Raw genomic sequence first — 24,305 nt, forward strand, 5'->3', positions numbered from 1 at the left:
CTCGTGAGGACATGGTATGATATAAGTTCAGTGCTCACACTGGGTTTTCTCTGTCTGGCACAGGTGATGGTGAGAGGAGGCATCTTCCTCAGCGGACAGAAGGAAGTCAGAGTTGAAGGTGGGTACGGTACACTGGCTGTGGGACGCACACTTCATCTCTGTACTTTGTCCAGGTTAGCATGAGCACTTACCACCAGCAGCAGTTGGAGGGCAGTAGGTAGCATGACTGAGGTAACACGGAGTAGTTTGAAAAAGGCTACCTTCCGATCATTGCCCTAGTTTTCTTTCTGTTGCTGTGATTAAACCCTAGCCAAAAGCGACTTCAGGAAGAAAAGGTTTATTTTATCTTCTACTTCAGTCATGGAGGTCGTGGAGGGAAGTTGGAGCAGAAATTTACGGCAGGAACCTGAAGGCAGGAACTGGAGCAGAAACCACGGAGGAGCACTGCTAACTAGCTTTCTCTCGATGGCTTGCCCAGCCTGCTTTCTTATATACCCTAAGTCCTCCTGTCCAGGAGTGGCGCAACCCACAAGCTAGGCTCTCCAATCCCATCACTGGTCAAGAAAAGGCCCCTTAGACACGCCCACAGGCCAATCAAATGAAGGCAGTTCCAAAATTGAAGTTTCGTCTTCCCAGCTGACTCTAGTTCCTGTCACGTTGACAAAACCTACCTGGACCCATTAGTTAATCATGTACTTCATAGAAAGGTGATGTCTGGGGCCGTCCTACTGTAGTATCTTCATCTGTGTAAAAGTCCCCTTTGTATCTGCCTCTGAGCAAGCCCAGATCGTTTTCCTAGCCGCACACCATTCCCCTTCACCGAAGTGAACCTAGAGAGACAAGCGAGGGCCAGCACTGAGTCACCTGTGAACTGCCTGTTTCCACAGCCCGGAATGGAGACTTCTCTTTCCCCATCAGCATCAGTGCTGATCTGGCGCCAACAGCTGACCTATTCGTCTACACCCTCCATCCCAGCGGGGAAATCGTAGCGGATAGTGTCAAGCTCCAGATCGAGAAATGCTTTAAAAACAAGGTGATGTTTCCCTTATCAGCAGGGTGGGCATTTTGCTTTCCGCTACTTCGTTTTAAGGTTAGTTCTTACATGAACTTATTTATTTGGTGTGTGTGTGTGTGCGCGCGCATGCCCGCACACGCCCACGAAGTGAGTGCATGAAGATCAGAGGACAGTTTGCAGGACTCCATTCTCTCCTGCCACCATGCCGGTTCCAGGGATAGACCTCAAGCTGTCAGTCTTGATAGCAAGCTGTCTTCCCAATGAACCATCTCCCCATCCCCATCTCTGTTCGCTCCGCCCCGTAATCTTCACACAGTAATCATAAAGTTAAATTGCTAATGAATGAGAGCCATGATACTTGGTCATGAGACGCTGGGGGAGATGGGGAGAGATATTCCCACAGAGAACTGAGGATGGACAGGGGAATGTATGTACGGAAATCGGTCAGGATTTGTTTGGGAAAGATGGGATTGATTCAAGTTTTCTTCACCTGTAATTGTCTCTAGCCCCATGACTTTCCTTCCTCCACTGCAGGTTAGCATGAAGTTCTCAAAGGCGCAGGACCTTCCTGGCTCTAACACCAGCCTTCATCTGCAAGCAGCTCCTGACTCCTTGTGTGCCCTTCGAGCCGTGGACAAAAGCGTCCTTCTGCTGAACCGAGGACAAGAAATGACACCTGAGAGCGTAAGCAGCATTGTCCCCCAGTGTCCCCAAGCCCCGTGGCTGCAAACCAGGCCCTTCTGGGACATGTTGAAAGCAGCAAGTCTTTGCATCTGTGCTTCCTGCTCGGTTACTAACATGGGTTATTAATACACGAGTTGTCTGCCTGGCGTCCACAGCAATACAGAACTCTGCACATAGTTACAACAGGTTAAGATATTTTAATACAGTGTGATGTTTTAAAATCATAGTGAGAGTGGTTCTTTGTTTGTTTGTTTTTTAAAGTTGGTCTCTTTGTTCTTTGACAATGTCCAGTTATGTTGTTGACATTAACTAATCTCCTGGATGACTCAGGCCTGACTTTACTTTTTTTGTATCTGCCTTGAAAACTAACTTTTATTTTCAGGGAGCCCTCGTTCCTTGAGTATGACGTATATATCTAGTTCATCTTTTTTTTTTTTTTTTTTTTTTAAGTAAATATATCCAATTGACATGCTACCTCAGCTCGGGTGACATGAGACACTGCCCTTACCCTGGACTGCACTTCTGTTTATTTCTCAGTTTTATGTTCCATTGGTTTTTCTTTTCCTATGTTAGTCCCACAGTTTTGATGAAAGAGAGATTAATTTTGGTAGGAATCAACGCTGGGTAACTCCACACATCTTAACTCCAGGGTGCCCCTTGCTCTTCTGGTTTTCAATATCCGACTTAATTCTAACTTCTGTAGCTCAAGGAGAGAAAGCTAGATGGTTTTTTTTTTTAACTGTGATTACATGAGATTAATAAATTAACTTCAGTGTTGCTCTGTAATGGGGGAATATTCCAGTTCGTAATTTTTAAATGGCTGCTTTTATTTTCCCAAGTGTAATTTTTCTGTAACTCGTGAACTGCATTTTAAAGTTTTCTTATGTGAACATTTTATTTGCTCACAGTGTGCCATAATAACTCTGTCGTCACTGTAAACAAGACTTCCTTCCACTACCTAGTCTGTTGTTATGAACCTGGCAGCTGTTTCGCACAATAATTTACATTTGCTAACTTGCTAAATTCCTTGGTTAGTTGAATTATATTTTTCTTTTTCTCTTTATTATTTTTATTGACTATTTTATTTACATTTCAAATGTTATCCCCTTCCCAGTTTTCACTCTAAAAGGCCCCTATGCCCTTCATCCTCCCCTGCTTCAATGAGGGTGTTTCCCCCACCTACCCACCCACTCCTGCCTCAACAGCCTAGAATTCCTCTAACCTGGGTCATCCAGCTTCCACAGGACCAAGGGCCTCCCCTCCCAGTGATGCCAGATAAGGCCATAAGATAATCTGGCTATTATAAATAAGGCTGCTATAAATATAGTGGAGCATGTGTCCTTGTTATATGTTGGAACATCTTTTGAGTATATGCCCAGGAGTGGTATAGCTGGATTCTCAGGAATATGTCCAATTTTCTGAAGAACCACCAGACTGATTTCCAGAGTGGTTGTACCAGCTTGCAATTTCACCAGCAATGGAGGAGCATTCCTGTTTCTCCACATCCTCACAAGCATCTGCTGTCATCTGAGTTTTTGATCTTAACCATTCTGACTGGTGTGAGGTGGAATCTCAGGGTTGTTTTCATTTGCATTTCCCTGATGACTAAGGCTGTTGAACATTCCTTTAAGTGCTTCTCAGCCATTTGAGATTCCTCATTTGAGAATTCTCTGTTTAGCTCTGTACCCAATTTTTAATAGGGTTGTTTCGTTCTCTGGAGTCTAACTTCTTCAGTTCTTTGTATACATTGGATATTAGCCCTCTGTTGGATGTGGAGTTGGTAAAGATCTTTTTCCAGTCTGTGGAGTGCCATTTGTATACATTGGATATTAGCCCTCTATTGGATGTGGAGCTGGTAAAGATCTTTTTCCAGTCCAATTGTCAGTGTCCTTTGCCGTACAGAAGCTTTTCAATTTTATGAGGCCCCATTTGTCAATTCTTGATCTTAGAACATTTTTTCCCTTTGCCAATGAGCCCAAAGCTCTTTCCTGCTTTCTCTTCTATTAGATTGAGGGTATCTAGTTTTATGTTCAAGTTCTTGATCCACTTGGACTTGAGCTTTGTGCAAGGTGACAAATATGGCCCTATTTTCTTTTTCTTTCTTTCTCTCTCTCTCTCTTTCTTTCTTTGCATACAGACAGCCAGTTAGACCAGCACCATTTATTGAAGATGCTTTCTGTTTTCCATTGCATATTCTTGGCTTCTTTTTCAAAGATCAAATGTGTATGAGTGTGTGGTTTTATTTCTGGGTCTGCAGTTCTATTTCATTGATCAAGCAATACCATGCAGTTTTTATCACTATTGCTCTGTAGTATACCTTGAGGTCAAGGATGGTGATTCCTCCAGAAGTTCTTTTATTGTTGAGAATAGTTTTTGGTATCCTGGGTTTTTTGTTATTCCAGATAAATTTGAGAGTTGCTCTTTCTATCTCTGTGAAGAATTGAGTTGGAATTTTGATGGGAATCTGTAGATTGCTTTAGGTAAGATGGCCATTTTCACTATGTTAATCCTGCCTATCCATGATTATGGAAGATCTTTCTATCCTCTGAGATCTTCTTCAATTTCTTTCTTCAGAGACTTGAAGTTCTTTACATACAGATCTTTTACTTGCTTGGTTAGTGTCACACTAAAGATATTTTATATTATTTGTGACTATTCTAAAGGGTTTCATTTCCCTAATTTTTTTTTCTCAGCCCATTTATCTTTTGAGTAGAGGAAGGCTACTGATTTGTTTGAGTTAATTTTGTATACAACCACTTTGCTGACGTTGTTTATCAGGCTTAGGTGGTTTCTGGTGGAATTTTTGGGGTCACTTAAGTATACTATGACATCATCTGAGAATAGTGATATTTTGATTTCTTCCTTTTCAATTTGTATTCGTTTACCTCCCTTTGTTGTGTAATTGCTCTGCCTAGGACTTCTAGTACCACATTGAATAGGTAGGGAGAGAGTGGGCCACCTGTCTTCTCCCTGATTTTAGTGGAATTGCTTCAAGTCTCTCTCCATTTAACCTGATGTTGGTCATTGGTGTGCTGTATATTGTTTTTACTATGTTTAGGTAGAGAGCTTAAATTCCTATTCTCTCTGATACTTTTAGCATGAGGGGGTGTTGTACTTTATTAAAGGCTTTTTCAACATTTAATGAGATGATCATTTTTTTCTTTGAGTTTGTTTATATAGTAGATTACATTGATGGATTTACATATATTGAACCCTTCCTGCATCCCTGGGATGAAGCCTATTTGATCATGGTGAATGATGGTACATGTGTTCTTGTATTCGATTTGCAAGCATTTTATTGAGTATTTCTGCATCAATATTCCTGAGGGAAATTGGTCTGAAATTCTCTTTCTTTGTTGGGTCTTTGTGTGGTTTAGGTATTAGTATAGCTGTGGCTTATAGAATGTAGTAGCTAGTGTTCCTTCTGTTTTAATTTTATGAAATACTTTGAGAAGGTCTTCTTTGAAGGTCTAATAGGATTCCGCACTAAAACCATATGATCCTGGGGATATTTTAGTAGGAGACTTTTAATGACTGTTTCTATTTCCTTGGAGGTTATGAGACTGTTTGAATGATTTATCTGATCCTGATTTAGCTTTGGTGCTTGGTATCTGTCTAGAAAATTATTCATTTCATCTAGATTTTTCAGTTTTATTGAGTATAGGCTTTTGTAATAAGATCTGTTTTCTTTTTTTTAATTTCCTCAATTTCTGTTGTTATGTCTCAGTTTTTCCTTTCTGCTTTTGTTAATTTGGATACTGTCTCTTTGGCCTCTGGTTAGTCTGGCTAGAGGCTTATCAATCTTGTTGATTTTCTCAAAGAATCAGCTCCTGGTTTTGTTGATTATTTGTATGGTTCTTTTTGTTTCTACTTGGCTAATTTCAGCCCTGAGTTTGATTATTTCCTGTATTCTCCTCTTAATGTATTTGCTTCTCTCTGTTCCAGAACTTTGAGATATGCTGTCAAGCTGCTAATGTATGCTCTCTCCAGTTTCTTTATGGAGGCACTCAGAGCTATGAGTTTTCCTCTCAGCACTGCTTTCATTGTGTCCCATAAGTTTGGGCATGTTTTGTCTTCATTTTCATTAAATTCTAAAATGTCTTTAATTTCTTTATTTCTTCCCTGACCAAGTTATCATGGAGTAGACAGTTATTCAGCTTCCATGTGTATGTGGGCTTTCTGTTGTTTTGTTGTTGTTGAAGACCAGTCTTAGTCATGATGATCTGATGGGATTATTTCAGTCTTTTTGTATCTGTTGAGGCTTGTTTTGTGTCTGATTATATGGCCAGTTTTGGAGAAGGCACCATGAGGTGCTGAGAAGAAGGTGCATTCTTCTGTTTTAAGATGACGTGCTCTGTAGATGTCTGTTATAACTTCTGTTAGTTTCACTGTGTCTCTTTTTAAGTTTCTGTTTCCATGATCTGTCCATTGGTGAGAATGAGTTGTTAAAGTCTCCTGCTAACGTTGTGTGAGGCTCAATATGTGGGTGCCCTTGCATTTGTGACATAGATGTTCAGAATTGAGTTTCTCTTGGTGGATTTTTCTTTTGATGAGTATGTAGTGTCCTTTCCCATCTTTTTTTGTTTATTTGATAACTTTTTGTTGAAAGTATATTTTATTAGATACTAGAAATGCTTCTTCAGCTTGTTGCTTGGGACCATTTGTCTGGAAAAAATTTTCCAGCCTTTACCTTGAGGTAGTGTTTGTCTTTGTCACTAAGGTGTGTTTTCTGTATGCAGCAAAATGCTGAGTTCTTTTTTCATATCCAGCCTGCTAGCCTATGTCTTTTTATTGGGGAATTGAGTTCATTGATGTTGAGAAATATTAAGGACCAATGATTGTTGCTTCCTGTTATTTTGTTGTTAGAAGTGAAATTATGCTTGTGTGGTTCTCTTTTTTTTTTTTTTTTTTTTTTTTTTGGGTTTATTGTGAGATTAGTTTCTTCCTTCTTCTTGGGTGTAGTTTTTCTCCTTGTGGTGGAATTTTCCTTCTATTATCCTCTGTGAGACCAGATTGGTGGAAAGATATTGTTTAGATTTGACTTTGTCATGGACTATCTTGGTTTCTCCTTCTATGTTAATTGAGAGTTTTGCTGGATATAATAGTCCAGTATGGGATTTTTGTTCTCTTAGGGTCTGTATAACATCTGCCCAAGATCTTCTGGCTTTCATAGTCTCTGCTGAGAAGTCTGGTTTACTACTGGTAGGTCTGCCTCTATATGTTACTTGACCTTTTCCCCTTACTGCTTTCTTTCTTGGTTCTGTGCATTTGATGTTTTAACTATTATGTGACAGAAGGAATTTCTTTTCTGGCCCCATTCATTTGATGTTCCATAGGCCTCTTGTATGCTTATGGGCATCTCTTTCTTTAGGTTAAGGTAGATTTCTAAGTTTTTTGCTTTTTGTATTTCTTTGACTGTTTCAGAATCTCCTATGCCTGAGACTCTCTCTTCTATCCCTTGTATTCTGTTGGTGATGTTGATGATGCATCTGTGACTCCTGATCTCTTTTCTAGGTTTTTGATCTCCAGGGTTGTCTCCCTTTGTGTTTTCTCTAATGTTTCTATTTCCACTTTTAGACCCTGGACTGTTTTTCTCAATTCCTTTCCCTGTTTGATTGTGTTTTCCTGTATTTCTTTAAGAAATTTATTTGTTTCCTCTTTAAGGGCTTCTACTTGTTTAACTGTGCTCTCCTGTATTTTTTTAAGTGAGTTATTTATGTCCTTCTTAAATTCCTCTATCATATTCATGAGATGGGATTTTAGGTCTGAATCTTGCTTTCCAGGTATGTTAGAATATCCAGGCCTTGGTGTGGTGGGAGAACTAGGTTCAGATGTTGTCAAGTAGCCTTGGTTTCTGTTGCTTATGTTCCTGCACTTGCCTCTCGCCATCTGGTTATCTCTAGTGCTAACTGCCCTTGCTGCCTCTTACTGGAGTCTGTTCCTCCTGAGATCCTAGTTGCGTCAGAACTCCTTGGAGTCCAGCTGTCTCTGTGATCCTGCGATTCTGGGATCCTGGGATCCTGGTTGTGTCAGAACTTCTGGGAGTCAAGCTTTCTCTAGGTGTTGCAGGAGTGAGTGGGGAGCCAGAGCCCTGAGTCTGCACCAGAGACAGGTATAAGCCAGAAGGAAGGAACCGAACCCATGCCTATGGCTTGGCATGGGGGGGGATATGTTTCCCTGGTTCCTGTGGGGGGGGTCCTAGTTATGCCGGGAATTGGGAAAGATGTTGTGGCATCAAGTGTGATCTTAGTGTGTCAGAGCTCCAGTGCCCCTGGATGTTTCTGATCCTGGGGTTGAACTTCCTTTGTGATCCTGTGATTCTGAGCATGTCAGAGCACCTGGGAGTTGGGCTCCCTCTGGGTGTTGTAAGAGTGGGTGCAGAGCCAGTGCCCCAGGTCTGCTCTCGGTTCAGGTTCAAACCAGAAGAAACAGGTGTCCCTGGCTGGGCGGAGGTTCCTGCATCCCTGGATGGGGGGGGGGTCCCAGTTACTCCAGGTAGTGGGGCAGATGCTGTGCTGAATTATATTTTTGTTTCCGTGTATTTCAATGTTGTCATCAGATAGAAAGCTTTCTTTGTTTCAGCCTTCTTCCCTCCTTCCCTCCTCCCTTGCTCCCTCTCTCCCTTCCTTCCTCACTTCCTTCCTCCCTCTTTCCTTTCTTTTCTGTTTCTCCTCCTTCCCTCCCTCCCTCCCTCCCTTCCTTTCTTCCTTTTTTTCCCTCCTTCCCCCTCTTGCTTCCTTCCTTTTTATTCCATGCCTGTTTCTCCCTTGCCTGATCCCAGTGCAGAATTACCCTGTGGGGACAGTAGCACCCTTACCTTGTCATAGCCTTGGAAAGAGAGGAACATGAGCTCCTAGTGACCCACAAATAAAGTCTCTTGAACACATCCTGTGCTGGTTTCATAAAAGCTGGCTCACTTAAGTACCATCTCGGCTGGTGCTGGCTCTGCTACATTTCTTAAGAGATTAAGAGAAAATATTTTATTATTTTGTGTGTATGAAATCAAACCCAGGTTCTCTGGAAGAGTGGTCAGTGTTCCTAACCTGCCTCAACCTCTGTGTGCTGAAATTGAAGGTCTACACCATCACGCACAGCTTCGACATTTTGTTGTAGTGACTTTCTCAAGAATAGTATAGCTTCACTTTTATTCTTGTGTAACCTTGAAACCCAGCCAGTCATTCTAAGTAACAACCAGTGACCCTAGCCAGTGACCCCAGCCAGTGACCTGTTCCACAGTCAATAGTCTTGACTGTTCCTTTTCTCTCACCTTAAAGTCATATCCTGCCTTTCTTGGGAGAGCACATCCTGCCTACAGCTGCTTTTCTTTATTGCTATCCAAGTCCTCTTTCAGTGGCATAAAGCGTATTTTCTGCTAGCTTCCTCAGAAGGGCACAAGAGTTCCATCACATCTTCACACTCAGAATCATTTTCTAAAGCCCCGACATAGAAGCTGGGCGAACGCCTGTGACATCAGCACTTGGGAGGTGCAGGCAGAAGGATCAGGAGTTGAGGGCCAACCTCAGCTGCACGAGACCTGTTTAAAAAAAAAAAAAAAAAAAAAAACTGGAGAGATGGCTCAGCGGTTAAGAGCACTGATTGCTCTTCCAGAGGTCCTGAGTTCAAATCCCAGCACCCACATGGTGGCTCACAACCATCTGTAATGGGATCTGATGCCCTCTTCTGGTGTGTCTGAGAACAGCAATAGTGTGTTCATATGCATTAAATAAGTAAATATTTAGAAAAAAAAAACCAAAGCTAACAACAAACAAAACTTTTAAAAATAAAGAACAATGCCTTGATATGTGGAAGACAGGTTATGTGACTATTAAATTTGGGGCTTGTTTTGTTTCTTTACCCTGTTCCCTTGTACCTCACTGTGAACATTTTTTAAAGGAATTATGATGTCACACTAACTTATTCTCTCTGGGAGGTTATTTGGCCTTCTTGTCTGGAAGGCTTGGAGGGGTATTTTTCTCCTCCTTCATATTTAAACTAAATTTTTAGTAAGGTATATCTTAGGATTTATTGTGAGTGGGAAAATCCAAAGCTTAGTCTGCATTGTAACTTAAAAATTAAGCTTGTTGACTTCTTCCCTTTCTTGAAAAATTTCACTTACGTTTGCTCATTTCCACATGCTCTCAAACTCTTGAGTTTGCCTGTTTCCTGCTTTGATTCTTTCTCTCTTTCTTTTTTCTTTTGTTTTCTATTTCTCTTCTAGAAGCTGGGTGTGCTGGGTGTGCTGGGTGTGCTGGGTGTGCTGGGTGTGCTGGGTGTGCTGGGTGTGCTGGGTGTGCTGGGTGTGCTGGGTGTGCTGGGTGTGCTAGGTGTGCTGGGTGTGCTCATTCTCATCTGTAATCTTTTTGCTTGGGAGGCAGATACAGGGAAATCCAGAGCCTCTGCCTCAAAAAACAAGCGAACAACGGCTGAAATCTGTCACTTTTCTCTTGGGGTCTTCGGCCTTTAGCATTCATTTCTCATTTGCTCATCCTCTTACTTCATTCTCAATTATTTCTTCCTTGGTTTTGCCAATTTTTATACTTTCTTCATCGAATTTTGGATTCATGGTCTTTTTAAAATATCTCACATGTCCATTTGTTAATAATCCCTTTATTCCAAAATATCTGAGCAATGCCTTTCTCTCATTAGTTGATTGTTGGGACTGAGGAGTTTCATTAACTAAAGCATGTCCTCTGTTTTATCCTGATCCATCCTTCCCTCCCTTAAGCACCATCTCCAAGGGTCAGTGATCTCCACCATTTCCCCCACCCAATAATCATCACCCACGCCAGTCATGGTCCGAACGAACAGAAGCTGCCCCTTCGTTTCAAACCCTTCCCTCTTACTGGGAACTAATGTGTCCAGAGAACATGGTTTCTATTTTGACACGAGTTGTTGGAGTGTTTTTTAACATGGAATGAATTTGGTTTGTTTTCCTTTGAATCCCTTCATGTCCTTCTCCTCCTGTGCATGCTAAGCTTTCCTTCAGTCTTACACAGTCTACTTTTCTAGCAGTCTTTCAGAACATGGTGCCCATGATTCTACCAACGACTGAAAGGTTCCAGGAATAGTCACTGTCCCTTTTCATTGTAAAGTATAAGTTGTTGACCTCACTCCTTGTTCACTTTTTGACTGGTGAATATTTGTTGCATATACTCCTGCGCATCACAAGAGCAGTTTCCTATGAAAATATGAAGTACTCTGACCACTTGATGCAATATTTTATCTAGAAGGTATTAGTTCATTAACACTCAGATTCAGGCAGCTGACATCATCCTCAAGGTCTAGAAGTTTTCTGTGTGCCAGGCTTTGGAACAACCAAGACCTTTGCTATCACAAAACACTATCAGCCAGAAGGGTTTGCAGCTAACATTGACTACATAAAACAATATTGGTCTCTTCATTTGAATTTGACTCGGTAGTAAATGGCTTAACACAAACTTTTCCAGTCTTATAATTACGTAAGAAGTGCTTCAAGTCACCATGGACCATGTCTTCGCCTTCTAGGTATACAGCATGCTCCCGTATATCCATCAATATGGCTATTTCTACAATGGTCTCAACTTGGATGATGAGAGAACAGACCCATGCATTCCTCAGAAGGATCTGTTCCACAATGGACTGTATTATAAACCTACAAGCAATGTTTTGGATGGAGACCTCTCTAATCTTGTCAGAGTAAGGTCTAGATTCTTTCACACTATAAATTCTTTCTCTACATGCTGACAGAGTACTCTTATAAAAAGAGGTGTTAATCTTGTTGGCTTTTTTTTTTTTTTTTTTTTTTTTTTTTTTTTTTTTTTGCTAAAAATAAGTTATATGGCTAGAATCATGGGACTCCTGAGGAAATGGTATTCAATTTCTTGCAACATATCTGATGTGTCAATAATTAAACCAAGAAGATAACTTACAGTCTGTATTCTACATAAACGGAGGCTCAGGGACCATGAAAGGATCTTTATGATCAGAATCATTGTGGATGAAGAAGAGGGCACTGAATTAGACAGGCTTTAGTTCAAGTTCCAGTTCTGCTGATGAATACATGTGCACTGAATAGACATGAATGTGCGTGTGAGCATATTTGCTGTTAATTAATTCAGTGATGGTGCTGATTCCTTGTATTCCCTTAAGCATAAATGGAAAAAATAGGAATATTAGCACATTAATAATAAGAAAATTAGTGATTATTGGAAGCTTGACTTCTGTGATCCTGAATCCTGACTGCACAGAAAACACACATAGTTGTTTTCTGTTCATTATGACTGTAGGCCTCTCATAAGTCTCTCTAGAAAGGAATGTATAATTTTTTGTGTCTTTTCTGAAAGAACATGGGTCTGAAAATCTTTACGAATCTCCGTTACCGGAAACCGGAAGTGTGTCCATCCCAGGAAAACGAGCCCTTGCTGAGGACATTCGATCATCCTCGTGAACGGATAATGATGTATGGTGGTGGTGGTGGTGGACCATCTTCTTCTGCCTGTGGGTAATCTAGAACTTTCTGTTGGAGTGGTATTCAATAGAATGCTTTAGACTGAGTGTTTATAAGATTAAAAACCATGCAAAACAAAGGCTTATAGCTGATTTTTAGGATGATTTGAAGCCAGAACTAGAATTTCTGCAGTTCAACAAGACAGGCTGGAAATATTTTTTTTGGGGTGATAAAGAATAATTGGCTCCTAATATAAAATGAAGTCCAGGTTTTGGTTCTTTTTAAAATTTTTCTTTCTTTCTTAAGACAGGGTCTTACCCTGTAGCCCAGGTTGGCCTCAAAGTAGATGTGAAGACAACTATCAAGGATAATACAGGCAGCAACTAGACATGGTATAATGCACATAGCCCAGGCTGGCCCCAAACTTATTATGTAGTCAAGGATGACCTTGAACGTCTGATCATCCTGCCACCACCTCTCAAATACTGGGGTCTGAAAGTATATGTCACCAGGCCCAGCTCAATGGTTACTATTTTGGTCTAGCAACACTAACTATGTGCATCATATGTAACCCATAGGCTACTCCTGTAAAGAGTGTGTTCTGGAGAATTACAAGCATTAATGGCACAAAAAAATGTAAGCAAAATTAATGCCTGTCAGCAGAGTTGGCAGGGACCAGCATGTCAGACAAGAGTCAGGGAGGACATTTAACTCATCCAGACTTGTCTGTAGGTGATGTGCTGTTTGTTTGTTGTGGCTTTTACACAAACATTGAAATATGAGCCCCAAAATAGTGGTACCTTGGCTGAGATTTAAATTTAGCGGAAATTAAGAGCTCATGTAAAAAGACTTGGAGATGGTCCGGTGGGTAAGCGGCTTGCTGTGCAGTCGTGAGGACCTGAGTTTGGTTCCTGGTACCTACACAGATGACAGGCAGCCAGCGCACACCTGTTACCCTAGTGCTCCAGGGCAGGGGCTGGTAGTCTTCAGGGGTTATTGGCTGGTCAGTCTATCTGACAGCAAGAGAGGTAGGCTTGGTGAGACCCTGCCTCAACAATTAAGATGGAAAAGAAAGTAAGGGGACACCTGAAATCCACCTCTGGCCTCCAGTGGTACCTCACAGGTGGTTACACATTGTACACACAGACACACAGACACACAGACACACAGACACACACACACACACACACACACAACCACACATACCTTAACTAGGCATGTGGCACTGAAACGCAGCACATAGTTCTGCTTTCTGCATATGACATCTCTCTCTCTCTCTCTCTCTCTCTCTCTCTCTCTCTCTCTCTCTCTCCTATTTTAGTTCATGACACTGTAGACAGCATCAGCTCTGCAAAAGTGGCCATCAGAGAGACAGTCAGGACAAGCTTTCCCAGGACATGGTTATGGGACCTCATCAACATAGAGTGAGTTTTATTTTTCCATGTTTCTTGGGTTTTTTTTTCCTTAAATGTATTTCTCCCCTCTGTGTCTCTATATATATTTTTTCTTTTGATTTGTTAACTTTTACTCTTGGGCAATAAAGTAGTGAAGTATTTGCTTTTTTTGAAAATGTGCATTTGTTCACCCCAATAAGTGTTAATGGCGAGTTTGTTTGTTTCATTAAAACATTTCTCTCTCACCAAGACTTTCACTTCTATAATGTTCATGCAAGTAGTATGTGCTACCTTGATTTTTTTTAAAAGGGTATTCATGGAAATATAGCAGATAAGGTTCTAATCTACAGGCATCAGATGAGGGGTATGTGTGAATGCCTTACCTAAACATTCCAAATCTTCAGTCGCTTCATTTGTGTGCTCTGCCTGATCTTGGGTTCCCACTCACAGGATGTGTATCACCAACAGCCTGTCTTTTCAGTTCCTCAGGCTCAGCAAACGTCTCGCTCCTCATCCCTGATACCATCACCCAATGGGATGCCAGCGCCTTCTGTGTCAATGGTGATGCTGGGTTCGGCATTTCACCCAAAGTGTCCCTACAGATCTCCCAGCCCTTCTTCACAGAAGTTACCTCACCCTTTTCTGTCGTTCGAAGTGAACAGAGTGACCTGGTTGTCACTGTCTTCAACTATCTGACTACATGTGTAGAGGTAAGCCACCTCCTTAGATCTGGAGGCAAAAATCCAGCAAAGCTAAACTATTTATTACTTTTTCACTCTATATCACCATAGTCTCTCTATCAACAAATGAAAATACATACTCTAAGGAAGTCATTTTTTTCCATAATCTTTAGAAATAATTATTTAAAATTGTAATTTTATGCTCTGTGTTGGGTTGTTTTACCTACACGTATGCACATGCACATGCACTATATGTGTTTCTGATTCCCAAGAGGTCAGGAAAGGACATCTAATCCTTTGAATCGCTGTAACGGATAACTGTAAGCTGCCACCTGGGTACTGGGAACTGAACCCAGGTCCTCTGCAAAGCGGCTGGTGTTTTTAACTACTGAGTGAACTCTGTGGCCCCCAAGGAAGACTTGTTTTAAACCACAATGACGTGAAATGTTAGTGAGAATGAGATTTTGCGATGATGCGCAGTCTACTGTTCTGTGAGCTCCCGACCGAGCCCTTGTGAGTCTCTCCAGTTTTCTAAGTTCAAATAGAGAATCTTCCTAAGATGACAAATGGTAGCTTCTTCTTCGAAGACATTGAAGAAACTGTCGTTCAATCGGTTGTAAAATTTGAATCAAAAGGAGGAGAGAATTTAAAATGCTGCCCTTTGTGGCTACTCCGTTTTTTTAGATTTCTGTTCAGTTAGAAGCATCTGAGAATTATGAAGCAAGCATCAACACCCAGAGAAACCCTGACGGTGAAGTCCTCCAGGCTGGAGAACGGAAAACCTATGTCTGGACCATTACACCTAAGACCCTGGGTAAGCAGCTGTGCTGACCTTGGATTGACCTTGCACTGACCACATTTCATCAACCTCTGTTTTCCTTAGATTGTCCCAAAAGACATAATTTCCTTCGGCATCTCATTTTTTTTACTTCCTTTATTCATTTCTCTATATTCAAAGTTCTTATAATGCAATTTCCTTACGTAAAAAGACTTTGCTTTATTTTTATGTACATGCACGTGCCTATATGTGTGCAACTCATTGTGTGCACGTAGGCCCCCAGGGAATCCAGAAGAGGGTGCTGGATTACAGATGGTTTTGAGTTATGTGACATGCCTGCTCTGCTTCTCTTTCTGAGGGAGAAAGGGTGAAGTAGTTTCACCCACAGCAGTGAAATCAATCGCAAACAATATCAAACATAATCAGTCTTACTCTATGGTCCCCTGGTGATACAAGAGTAGACCTTTAGGTCCTCTGAGTCCTAGCTTTGCTAAGCCATGGCACAAACGTTAATTTGTGTGATTTGTCAACTCCACGCATCGTATCTTAAATGAAGACCAATCGTGTTTCTTTAATGCCACCATGATTCTTACAACTGCTGCCTCGCCAGACACTCACACAAAATGCCAGCGGTACAAAACCTTCTCTTCCGACACATCATCAGTTATGAGAGTCGCTAGAATTACTTCATTTTTTTGTTGTTGATGTTGTTGTTTTGTTTTGTTTTTTTTAACTAAATGTACCAAAGAGGCCACCAGATACCAAAAATCCCAATCATTGGGTGAGGATCAAATACTGAGAACTTTGCTTTAGTACCTGGCCATTTAGAAAAGTAACTTTAGAAATCTCTGGCCACTAATATAAAACAAGGAGAAAATTTGAAAGTTTAGTGAACCAGAAACTTAAAAACTGTGTCATTAAAAGTATTTTATTTCATGTCCTCAACTCGTTGTATTATTACATCCATGAGAAATGTAAGATTTTTTTTTAATTCAGCTGTGATAGTGATTTCCCTCAGACTATTTTTCTATTGCTTTCAAACTTTCTTAATTTTTTACACACTGTAGAATCTTCAAATATCTCACTCTGGAAAGCAAGGCAGAATCCTGCCCTTGCTGCTGCATTTTTTGTGGTGTTCAAAGGCTTTGCAAAACAAAGAAAGAAATAAGCAAAACCCACACCAAAGAAACAGGAACAATATATTGGTTGTGTCTACAGTGCACAGATGACCTTAAGCCTTGCAAATAAGCTTTACCAATCCTCTTATTTCTATAAACAAGGACGCAAGAGATCGGCTTTGATTACATACTGTGATACCATAGAAATTGAAATCAACAAATTTCTTGCCAGCACTCGTTTTATATCTGGTGGCCCTTGTGCTGTATTGTATTTTACTATTTCTCTTTGATGATAGGAAACTTTAGAAACCCCAGTTATTACCAGGTGTGCTGGTGTTTTTCTTTGATCCTGGGAAGCATTAGAAACCAGGAATGTTGTTGCACACCTTTAGTTCCTGCCCTCAGGAGGAAGAGGCTGGCAGATCTCTGTGGACTCTAGGCTTGGTCTATATAGTGAGCTCTAGGCCAGACAGGGCTACATGGTGAGACACTATCTCGGGGTGGGGGGGAAGGAAGAGAGGGAGGGAGGAGAGGAGGGGAGAGGAAGGGAGCGGTGGGGAGGGGAGGAACCGGCAGCTTTCTGATGTTGTACTGTTCAGTGTCGTTCTGTAAACCATGTCAAGGTGTTGGTACAGGTTCATAAGATGGTATCTTTCTATTTGGAAGTTCTAAAGGAGTAGTTGAGTAACTTACTGTTGGGAATCCTGAAACAAGTAGAGCAAGACATAGTGCTTTATCTCAGGCAGGAGAAGAGGCGGGTAGATTGATCTAAACTTTCATGTGATGGTAAGCGTTGGCTAATCAATCCATCAGGGCATAATTGATCCACCCGACATAGCTCCCCCTGGAGGAGGAGTCACTGTCCTTGATCTTTTGCTTGACAATATTTTCCAGGGGAAGTGAATATCACTGTAGTGGCTACATCCAAGCAGAGTAGTGCCTGCCCAAATGATGCCAGTAAGACGGAAGATGTCAACTGGAAAGACACTGTAGTCAAAACCTTACTGGTAGAGGTATGTACGTGTAAAATACAATGTTCTTTCTGACAGGAAACGGTGTCTAAGAGATAGACTAAAACATTGATCTTGAAAATGATTAATTGACCTTGGACACAAGCCTTCCACTTTGAACAAATTGCATTATTATGCATAAATCCTTTCTTTAAGAAGTACCTCAGCTCTGGCTGGGCATGTAGCTCAGTGGGTAACTACTTGCCTACTTGTGCAAAGACCTGGGTTCTGTGCTCAGCATCTCCAAACCCAAGCAACAAATGGAGACTCACCAAGGATGACGAACCCCCTTGAAACATGCTTTCTTATTTCTTGACTCTCTTCTTGGCATGCAGTAGCCTGTCTCTGTCCCCAGCTACCACCCTTTTAACTGGCCCTCAAGTCCATGAGGAAAATCCTTATCTTGCTCTATGCTTTAAACAGTTCCTGTCACCCTCAATAAAAAAAAGAAAAAGAAAGGAAAAACAAACAAACAACAGAGCAGTTGAAAGTGTCACCCAGTGACAAGGGTTGTCCTTGCACAACCTATGGGAACAGAAGACCTTAGGGGTGTATAATGTACAGAGACTTGTATGCAGGAAGGACAAGGACAATGAATGGCTCTAAGGAACAACTGGGAGCCAGCCATACCTATGAGAACTGATGGTTGGTCCCTTGTCCTTTATACAAAAAAAAAAAAAAAAAAAAAGAAGAAGAAGAAGAAGAAGAAGAAAAAGAAAAGATCCAACTTATTATTTTGTTCCTGTTTTATTTACTTTCTAACAGCCTGAAGGTATTGAAAAAGAAACAACGCAAAGTTTCCTTATCTGCCCAAAAGGTAAGAGGGCTCTCTCTGTGAACGCTCGGACCTAGAGAAAGCTGTAAGCATGGCAGATACACTTTCTCATCCTATGCACGAGCCACAAGCCATGAGCCCACTTCCCATTTTAACTTCCTCTTGCAGGCTTTGCTTTACTTCCTGTGGTGTCTTTGTTGTATAATTTTTAGTGAACAAAGTATGTATTTATGGAATGTTGTTTTGTCTGTCTAATGAGATTAGTCTTCCAGTACCTTCCTTCTCCATCTTCTGCATTTTGGTCTCTTTGTTCATATACTTGCCTCAACAATGTTGGCCAATCGAAAACTGAGGATTTTGTTAAATAACACTAACACAGTGGTTGCTCTTATACTCTTGGTATGAAATAGTCTATAGATTGACTGCTGGCCCTCAGTTACCTGATTTGTGGCCATCATGAGTACTGTTTGAGCCGGTTGGTGGTAACCTGATATTAATGTTTCCTCATCCTTTGAGCATTCCTTCTATAAGCTATGTGTCTTATATCTTCTTATTTTCCCATGCACAATTTAAGTGCCGAACTGATAGAAAATGGAGACCACTGTCTAAAACGAAGTATACGTTTTCTGGGTATATTGGTATTCTAAACTAGCTCGAATTCTCATTTTAGTTTTTAAATTCTTCATTACATTCGTGTGCGCGTGTACACTCCTGTATATGAGTGTACATGTATGTACCACTGGGGGATAGAAATCAAAGGACAACTTGCAGGAGTTGCTCCCCCTCCTTCTACCATTGGTTCTGGGGATTGAACTCAAATCATCAGGCTTGGCGGCACATACCATTACCCTCTGTGCCATCTCACTGGCCCAAAGTCACAAGTTCTTTTCACCTAATGAGTATAACTAACTGACAGCCTGCCCTAAAGCTCTGCTGCTGTGACTTGAGGAAGGGGATCTTTGCAGTATTCGTGTGGATATGTTCTTTCAGGTACCAAAACCTCAAAGCAAATACTTCTGGAACTGCCAAGAAATGTAGTGGAAGGGTCAGCCAGATCCTTTGTCACTGTCGTGGGTGAGTTTATTAACTTATGTGTTATTGTGATTTGAAAATCTTACTTTCATAAGCCATCAAGGGAGGGATTGTGTTTAGACCGCCCTTTCTGTCTGTTTCCATGCGGGATCTGAAGGCACGGAGCTTTCAGACCTGCATCTCGGTGAAGCACTTGCACTGGTGGGTAATGACAGATGCTCAGGAAACAGGAGAGCCTGTTCTAACCTGGAGATTATGGTTGTGTTGTGATACGGGGACTGTTCTCAGTAAAAAGAGAGATGTTCCCTAAAGTCAAGTTAATTTGTCTGTCATCAACACTCAAACCTGTAGAAGAGGGATGGTTTAGAGTTTATACTTCATCAGGTCAGTGTCGCAAAACACAAATTAGAAGCAAGCCAGCGAAAGAGCACACTTCCAACGCCTCCTCTTTGCTCTCCGAATGAGATTCTTCTTTGCTCCGGAAGTGACATTTCATCCCCAAACCCCTCTAATTCCACACTTCAGAATCGCCTCCCTCTAGAGGCCCTCTAGGAAACTTGGTTTGTGTATGCGCTTTATTGGTTTTATTCTAAATTATGTATATAGGGGTAGTATATGTACGTAAGTGTAGTGTCCACAAAGGCTGGGACATTGATTTCCCTCAGAAGTGGAGTTAGAGGCAGTTGGGAGCCACCCAACATGGATGCTGGAAAATTAATTTGGGTCTGCTTCAGGGGCATCAAAGGCTCTTAACCACTGAGACACCTCTCCAGCCTCCCTTTTACACCTTTTAGAGTGAACTTTAAGTAATTTCCTGTTCCCATGGTGCCCCGTGGTTATTAACGCCGAGGCAGTGACTTAGCATTTGTGTAAGTGCCTGACTCTCCCTTTCTGCCTTTAGGAGACATTCTGGGAGTCGCGATGCAGAACCTGGACAGCCTTCTCCAGACGCCCTATGGGTGTGGAGAACAGAACATTGCTCAGCTAGCGTCTGACGTTTACATACTTGACTATCTGAAAGCTACAGGACAGCTGACAGAAGAGCTCAAGTCCAAGGCTCTGCTCCTCTTATCTAACGGTGAGAGCGCTAGGTAGTTTCTGCCCACCAAGGTGAAATCAATCGCAACCGATAGCAAACATGATCAGCCTTACTCTGTGGTCCCCTGGTGAGACAAAAGCGGACCTTTAGGTCCTCTGAGTCCTAGCTGTGTGCTCTTCTTTTTCTTTAAAAAATCTCTGTTCATTATTTTGCCTCCTGATGTCAAACTGTAGTTTCAAATTGTGAACTCATCTTTATCTTTAATTTTTCCTTATTCATACATGCATACAACGAAATGTGGTCATACGCATACCTATGTCTCCCCTTCAACTTCCACCTTACCCTCCCCTGCATGCCCCTTCCAAATGCTGTGTCTTTTATTTTTATAACCTACCAAGTCCAGTAGCATAGTGCATATGTGCATGGTTTAGGGCCCTCTCGTACAATAGGAGAGAGCTCCCAGCAGCCACACCCTCACTAAACAATGAATCCATCTGCTGCAAATACTCACTACCAATAGCCCCTTAGCATAGAACTGAGCCTGGAGATCATCTACCCCATCTATGCCAGGGTTTTGACTGGCTTGATCTTCTGTAGGACTTGTATAGGCAACCACAGCTCCTATGAACTCACGGTGGTAATGGCCGTGACGTGCTCTGAAGACAGCATTCCATAGCACACACACCCTTCCCCCATCATCGGGCTGACGAATTCTTTCTGTCTCCTCCTCCGAGATATCCCCTGGACCTTGACAGTCATGGAGTTCATATCAATGAACTCGTTTGTAAACGTGTCCTTAGTTACCATACTTTCTTGTTTGTTGTTGCTGGGAACGGTGGCTGAAAAACGAGTCAGCCTGTGGACCTACCTGCTTGGCTGCATTCCAGTGCAGTGACTGAATCTGAATGTAGAAAGATGCTTACAAGCAACATTAAAATGGGATATTGAAGACAAGTCCAGGAAATGCATTTCGGGTTTTCTTCTTAGGGAGGCAAACTGAGTGAGTAAAATAGCCTTAGGGAAGATGCTGATTGCTAAGTGCAGTGCAGAGCCAGCTTTTAAGTGAGACATTCTCTCTATATATATATACACACACACACACACAGACACACAGACACACACACACACACACACACACACACACACACACACAGCAGACAACCTGGAGTTTCAGGGACCAAAACTGAAGTAGTCACAGTAACCCAGCCCAGGCCTAGTATTAGCCCAGACTATTTCAGACTTTTCCTTCTCTCAGGCTAAGACACAGCTTCCTGCTCTGTTGTGTTTTAGGTTACCAGAAACACTTGTATTTCAAAAACTATGATGGGTCATATGATGTGTTCTGCCAGAACAACCAGGAAGGAAGCATATGGTGAGAGATTAAAACTTTGTTTTCCCCAAGAGGGGCTCTTCTTCTCTGAGGACAAGGAGAGGGATTTGTAAGGATAAGACTGAGGAGAGAGGAGGAAGGGGGGCTGTGATTGGGATGTAAAGGGGATTTTTTAAAAAAAGAAGTCAGCAGGGAAAAGCCTTTGTTTTCAATATGTTATTTTCTAAACAGAACTTGCAAGAAGGTGAGAACAGCTAGTGCTCAGGGAGGGGTTTTCCAGCCAAGTGGATTTCAAAGTGGTTTTACAGAGAAAAAAATAAAACCCAAAAAATGTATTCCTTTTGGTCTGATGCAGCCATATCCCCATAGTCTCACGCAACTTGCTTAGCTGTCTGATCACTTGGTGACAGCTTTCTGTGAGGACACAGCTCGTTGGCCCCAGGGCAAGGGTCACATCTTACTGTACCTCGAAGTCTTGTTTGGATACTGGAAAGAGAAACTAGGAGACCCCATCGCATCTAGCTCTGGGTCATACCAAACCTGTTTCTGGACACGTGGAATCAAATGGACCACACATCCAGACCTTAGATGGCCAAAATCCACCTGCTCTATTTTCTTCAGATTTGCTGTTCGCCATATTTTACTGACCCCAGAGAAAGAGCCACTGTCAATCAAGACTAGTGACTGTCAACATTAGACAAGTATGAATGTTTGACCAAAGGGAGCAGTGCTGGTGAACCTGCAGCAATGATATCTTCACTCTAACCTTTGCTTCCATGGTCCCCATTACAGGCTCAGTGCCCTTTCTTTCAAGACATTTGAGAAAATGAAGGAATATATTTTCATCGAAGAGACGGTCCCCAAACAGACCTTAATCTGGCTTGTACAGAAACAGAAATCAAATGGATGTTTTAGAAGGGATGAGAATCTCGTCAACAATGCTCAAGAGGTACGAGACTTACAAGGAGGCTTTCTCCCCCAGTTTCCCTGTGCCATCTGTTCCCCGCTCCTGAAGGCATCATCCCCGTGAATGCCATGCCTTCTGAGTCATCTGTAGGTACAGGTCTCTCCTGTATGTGTCATGTGTGTCCTCTCTGTGAGCATCCTGCTTCGTGAATGTTTAATCAGAGCCTAGGCAGAAGCCTGAATATGTCTTTTGTTGAGTTGAGTCAAGCTCTGCTATCATTAAACTAGGAGGAGGAAGGGAAAAGCAGAGAAAGAAAGCATTTGGGAATGTGGAGGCAGACAATACATTGGAGAGAGATGGAGTTGAGTGTATGAGGAATTTCTTTCCACGCCTTAGTCCTGATGTTTAAATCAAGGTCTCAGGTGGAAAAATGCAGCTCCATTGATAGAATATGTCAGAAACGCAGCTCCTACGTCAGAGAAGATAAGAGATGATTTATTCTGAAGTCAAGCATGAGGGACCATGGTCCAGGAACACAGATTTAGGTCACTCCAAATTCCATGTTGCAATTTCATTTGGTTAAGTTTTTTTTTTTTTTTTTTAAGTAACAGAACAAAGAAAAACATAATGATGAGAACTTTTCAAATACATTGATGGTAACACTAAGTAGGCAACTCTGAGAACTTTTCTGATACATTGCTAAGTAGGCGGTCACAGCAAAAGCAGGGGAAACTCAGCCCTGGGACTCAGAAACTATCTGATGACACTCTTAGCCTTTTATTGGTGAAAACTAGGGACTTCTTAAATTAATACATTCCCAAAGGTTTTGTCTGTTAGTCACAAGATGTTGGGTCAGACACAGAGGTGATCCAGAAATGGCCACTTAGGAAGTTAAAGATAGTTGAACTAGTTCTGGACCTGCAACATTCCAACTCCTCTACAAACAATAAGGTTTTCCATCTCCCTTCTGTCTCTCACCCATCGGCAAAGTGTTTCTTTGCTTTGTTCAGATTAATACCAAGACAGCCACGCGAACTGCTGAGAATGCAAACCACACACCAGGCCACAGAATACCATGCACAACATACGTATATTTAAAATGGAATGTTAATGATTCTCACCAGATAGCATGACTACTACATGTTAAAACTATATGTTAAAGTGTTTTTATGACTAAGGTTGTTTGTTCAAACACTTTTCCCCTAGTTACTCTCAATTCAGAAACATGGCTGTTGTTTCATGGTCTGCTGTCCTCAGTGGCCCACTGTCTGTCCCTTTGTTTTCAGGGCGGTGATGAGGAGGATGTTGCGCTCACTGCGTATGTCGTCGGGGCATTCCTTGAAGTTGGACTCAATTCCAGTGTATGGATTCCCATCTTCTCTGGCTTCACTCTGCTGAATACACCTTAGCGTCTAGGATCAGGATGAAATCCTTAGACAGCATAAGATGCCAGGACAACATTTAATTCATTACCATCCTTTAAACCGATGATGTTCAAAATTCTTTTGATTCGTTGATACTTTTGATGGATAGAATTGAGGTTTCCCCCAGGTTAGAGACACTCATGAGAAAACTCAGTTTTTCATATGATCTGGAGTATTTATATGTTCCCTGAAGTGCAGCTATGACCTTCAGATAAAACATTTTATCATTTTATTTTAGGTCTAAAAAAAAAAAAAAAAAAAAAAAAAAAAAAAAACCCAACCTCTATGTGATCGGGGGAGTTGGCTCAGTTACTTGCCTCACATACATGAGGACCTGAGTTCAGTTCCTAGAACCCATGAACAAACGCAGGAAACATGGAGGCACATGTCTATCATCCTAATGCTGAGGAGACAGAGAAAAGAGTATCTTGGGACTTGCTGGCCAGCAAGGTTAATATAATTAGTGAGCCCCAGCTAAAGAGAGACATCTCAAATGCAGTAACTTGTGGTCTTCAGATTGCCACCCAAATCTGCCCTCTGGCTATCATGACATATGCATACACACACACACACACACACACACACACACACACACACACACACGTATACACACGCACATAATTATATGTTTTGTGACATGAAAAAGGTTTATATTATACCTAAAATATTTCTGATCTGATATTAAAGAGCCTC

At 41.7% G+C, this 24,305-nt stretch overlaps 1 protein-coding gene across 1 annotated transcript in view; it reads left to right on the forward strand.

The window, feature by feature from the left end:
- Positions 1 to 24,305, forward strand: part of LOC308419063 (alpha-2-macroglobulin-like protein 1) — a gene marked incomplete at both ends in the record, with an annotated part of 43,202 nt that overhangs the window by 12,397 nt on the left and 6,500 nt on the right. The window contains 15 exons of the mRNA XM_080914626.1: positions 64 to 118; positions 888 to 1,033; positions 1,550 to 1,699; positions 11,204 to 11,374; positions 12,022 to 12,175; positions 13,447 to 13,549; positions 14,001 to 14,229; positions 14,884 to 15,013; positions 16,990 to 17,108; positions 17,871 to 17,922; positions 18,871 to 18,954; positions 19,814 to 19,990; positions 21,242 to 21,323; positions 22,074 to 22,230; positions 23,475 to 23,549. Coding sequence (XP_080770752.1) covers positions 64 to 118; positions 888 to 1,033; positions 1,550 to 1,699; positions 11,204 to 11,374; positions 12,022 to 12,175; positions 13,447 to 13,549; positions 14,001 to 14,229; positions 14,884 to 15,013; positions 16,990 to 17,108; positions 17,871 to 17,922; positions 18,871 to 18,954; positions 19,814 to 19,990; positions 21,242 to 21,323; positions 22,074 to 22,230; positions 23,475 to 23,549 — 1,884 coding nt within the window. The remainder of the gene's footprint in view (positions 1 to 63; positions 119 to 887; positions 1,034 to 1,549; positions 1,700 to 11,203; positions 11,375 to 12,021; positions 12,176 to 13,446; positions 13,550 to 14,000; positions 14,230 to 14,883; positions 15,014 to 16,989; positions 17,109 to 17,870; positions 17,923 to 18,870; positions 18,955 to 19,813; positions 19,991 to 21,241; positions 21,324 to 22,073; positions 22,231 to 23,474; positions 23,550 to 24,305) is intronic.

This window comes from Micromys minutus (genome assembly GCF_963924665.1).
Source record: "Micromys minutus genome assembly, chromosome: 3".
NCBI classification, from domain to species: Eukaryota; Metazoa; Chordata; class Mammalia; order Rodentia; family Muridae; genus Micromys; species Micromys minutus.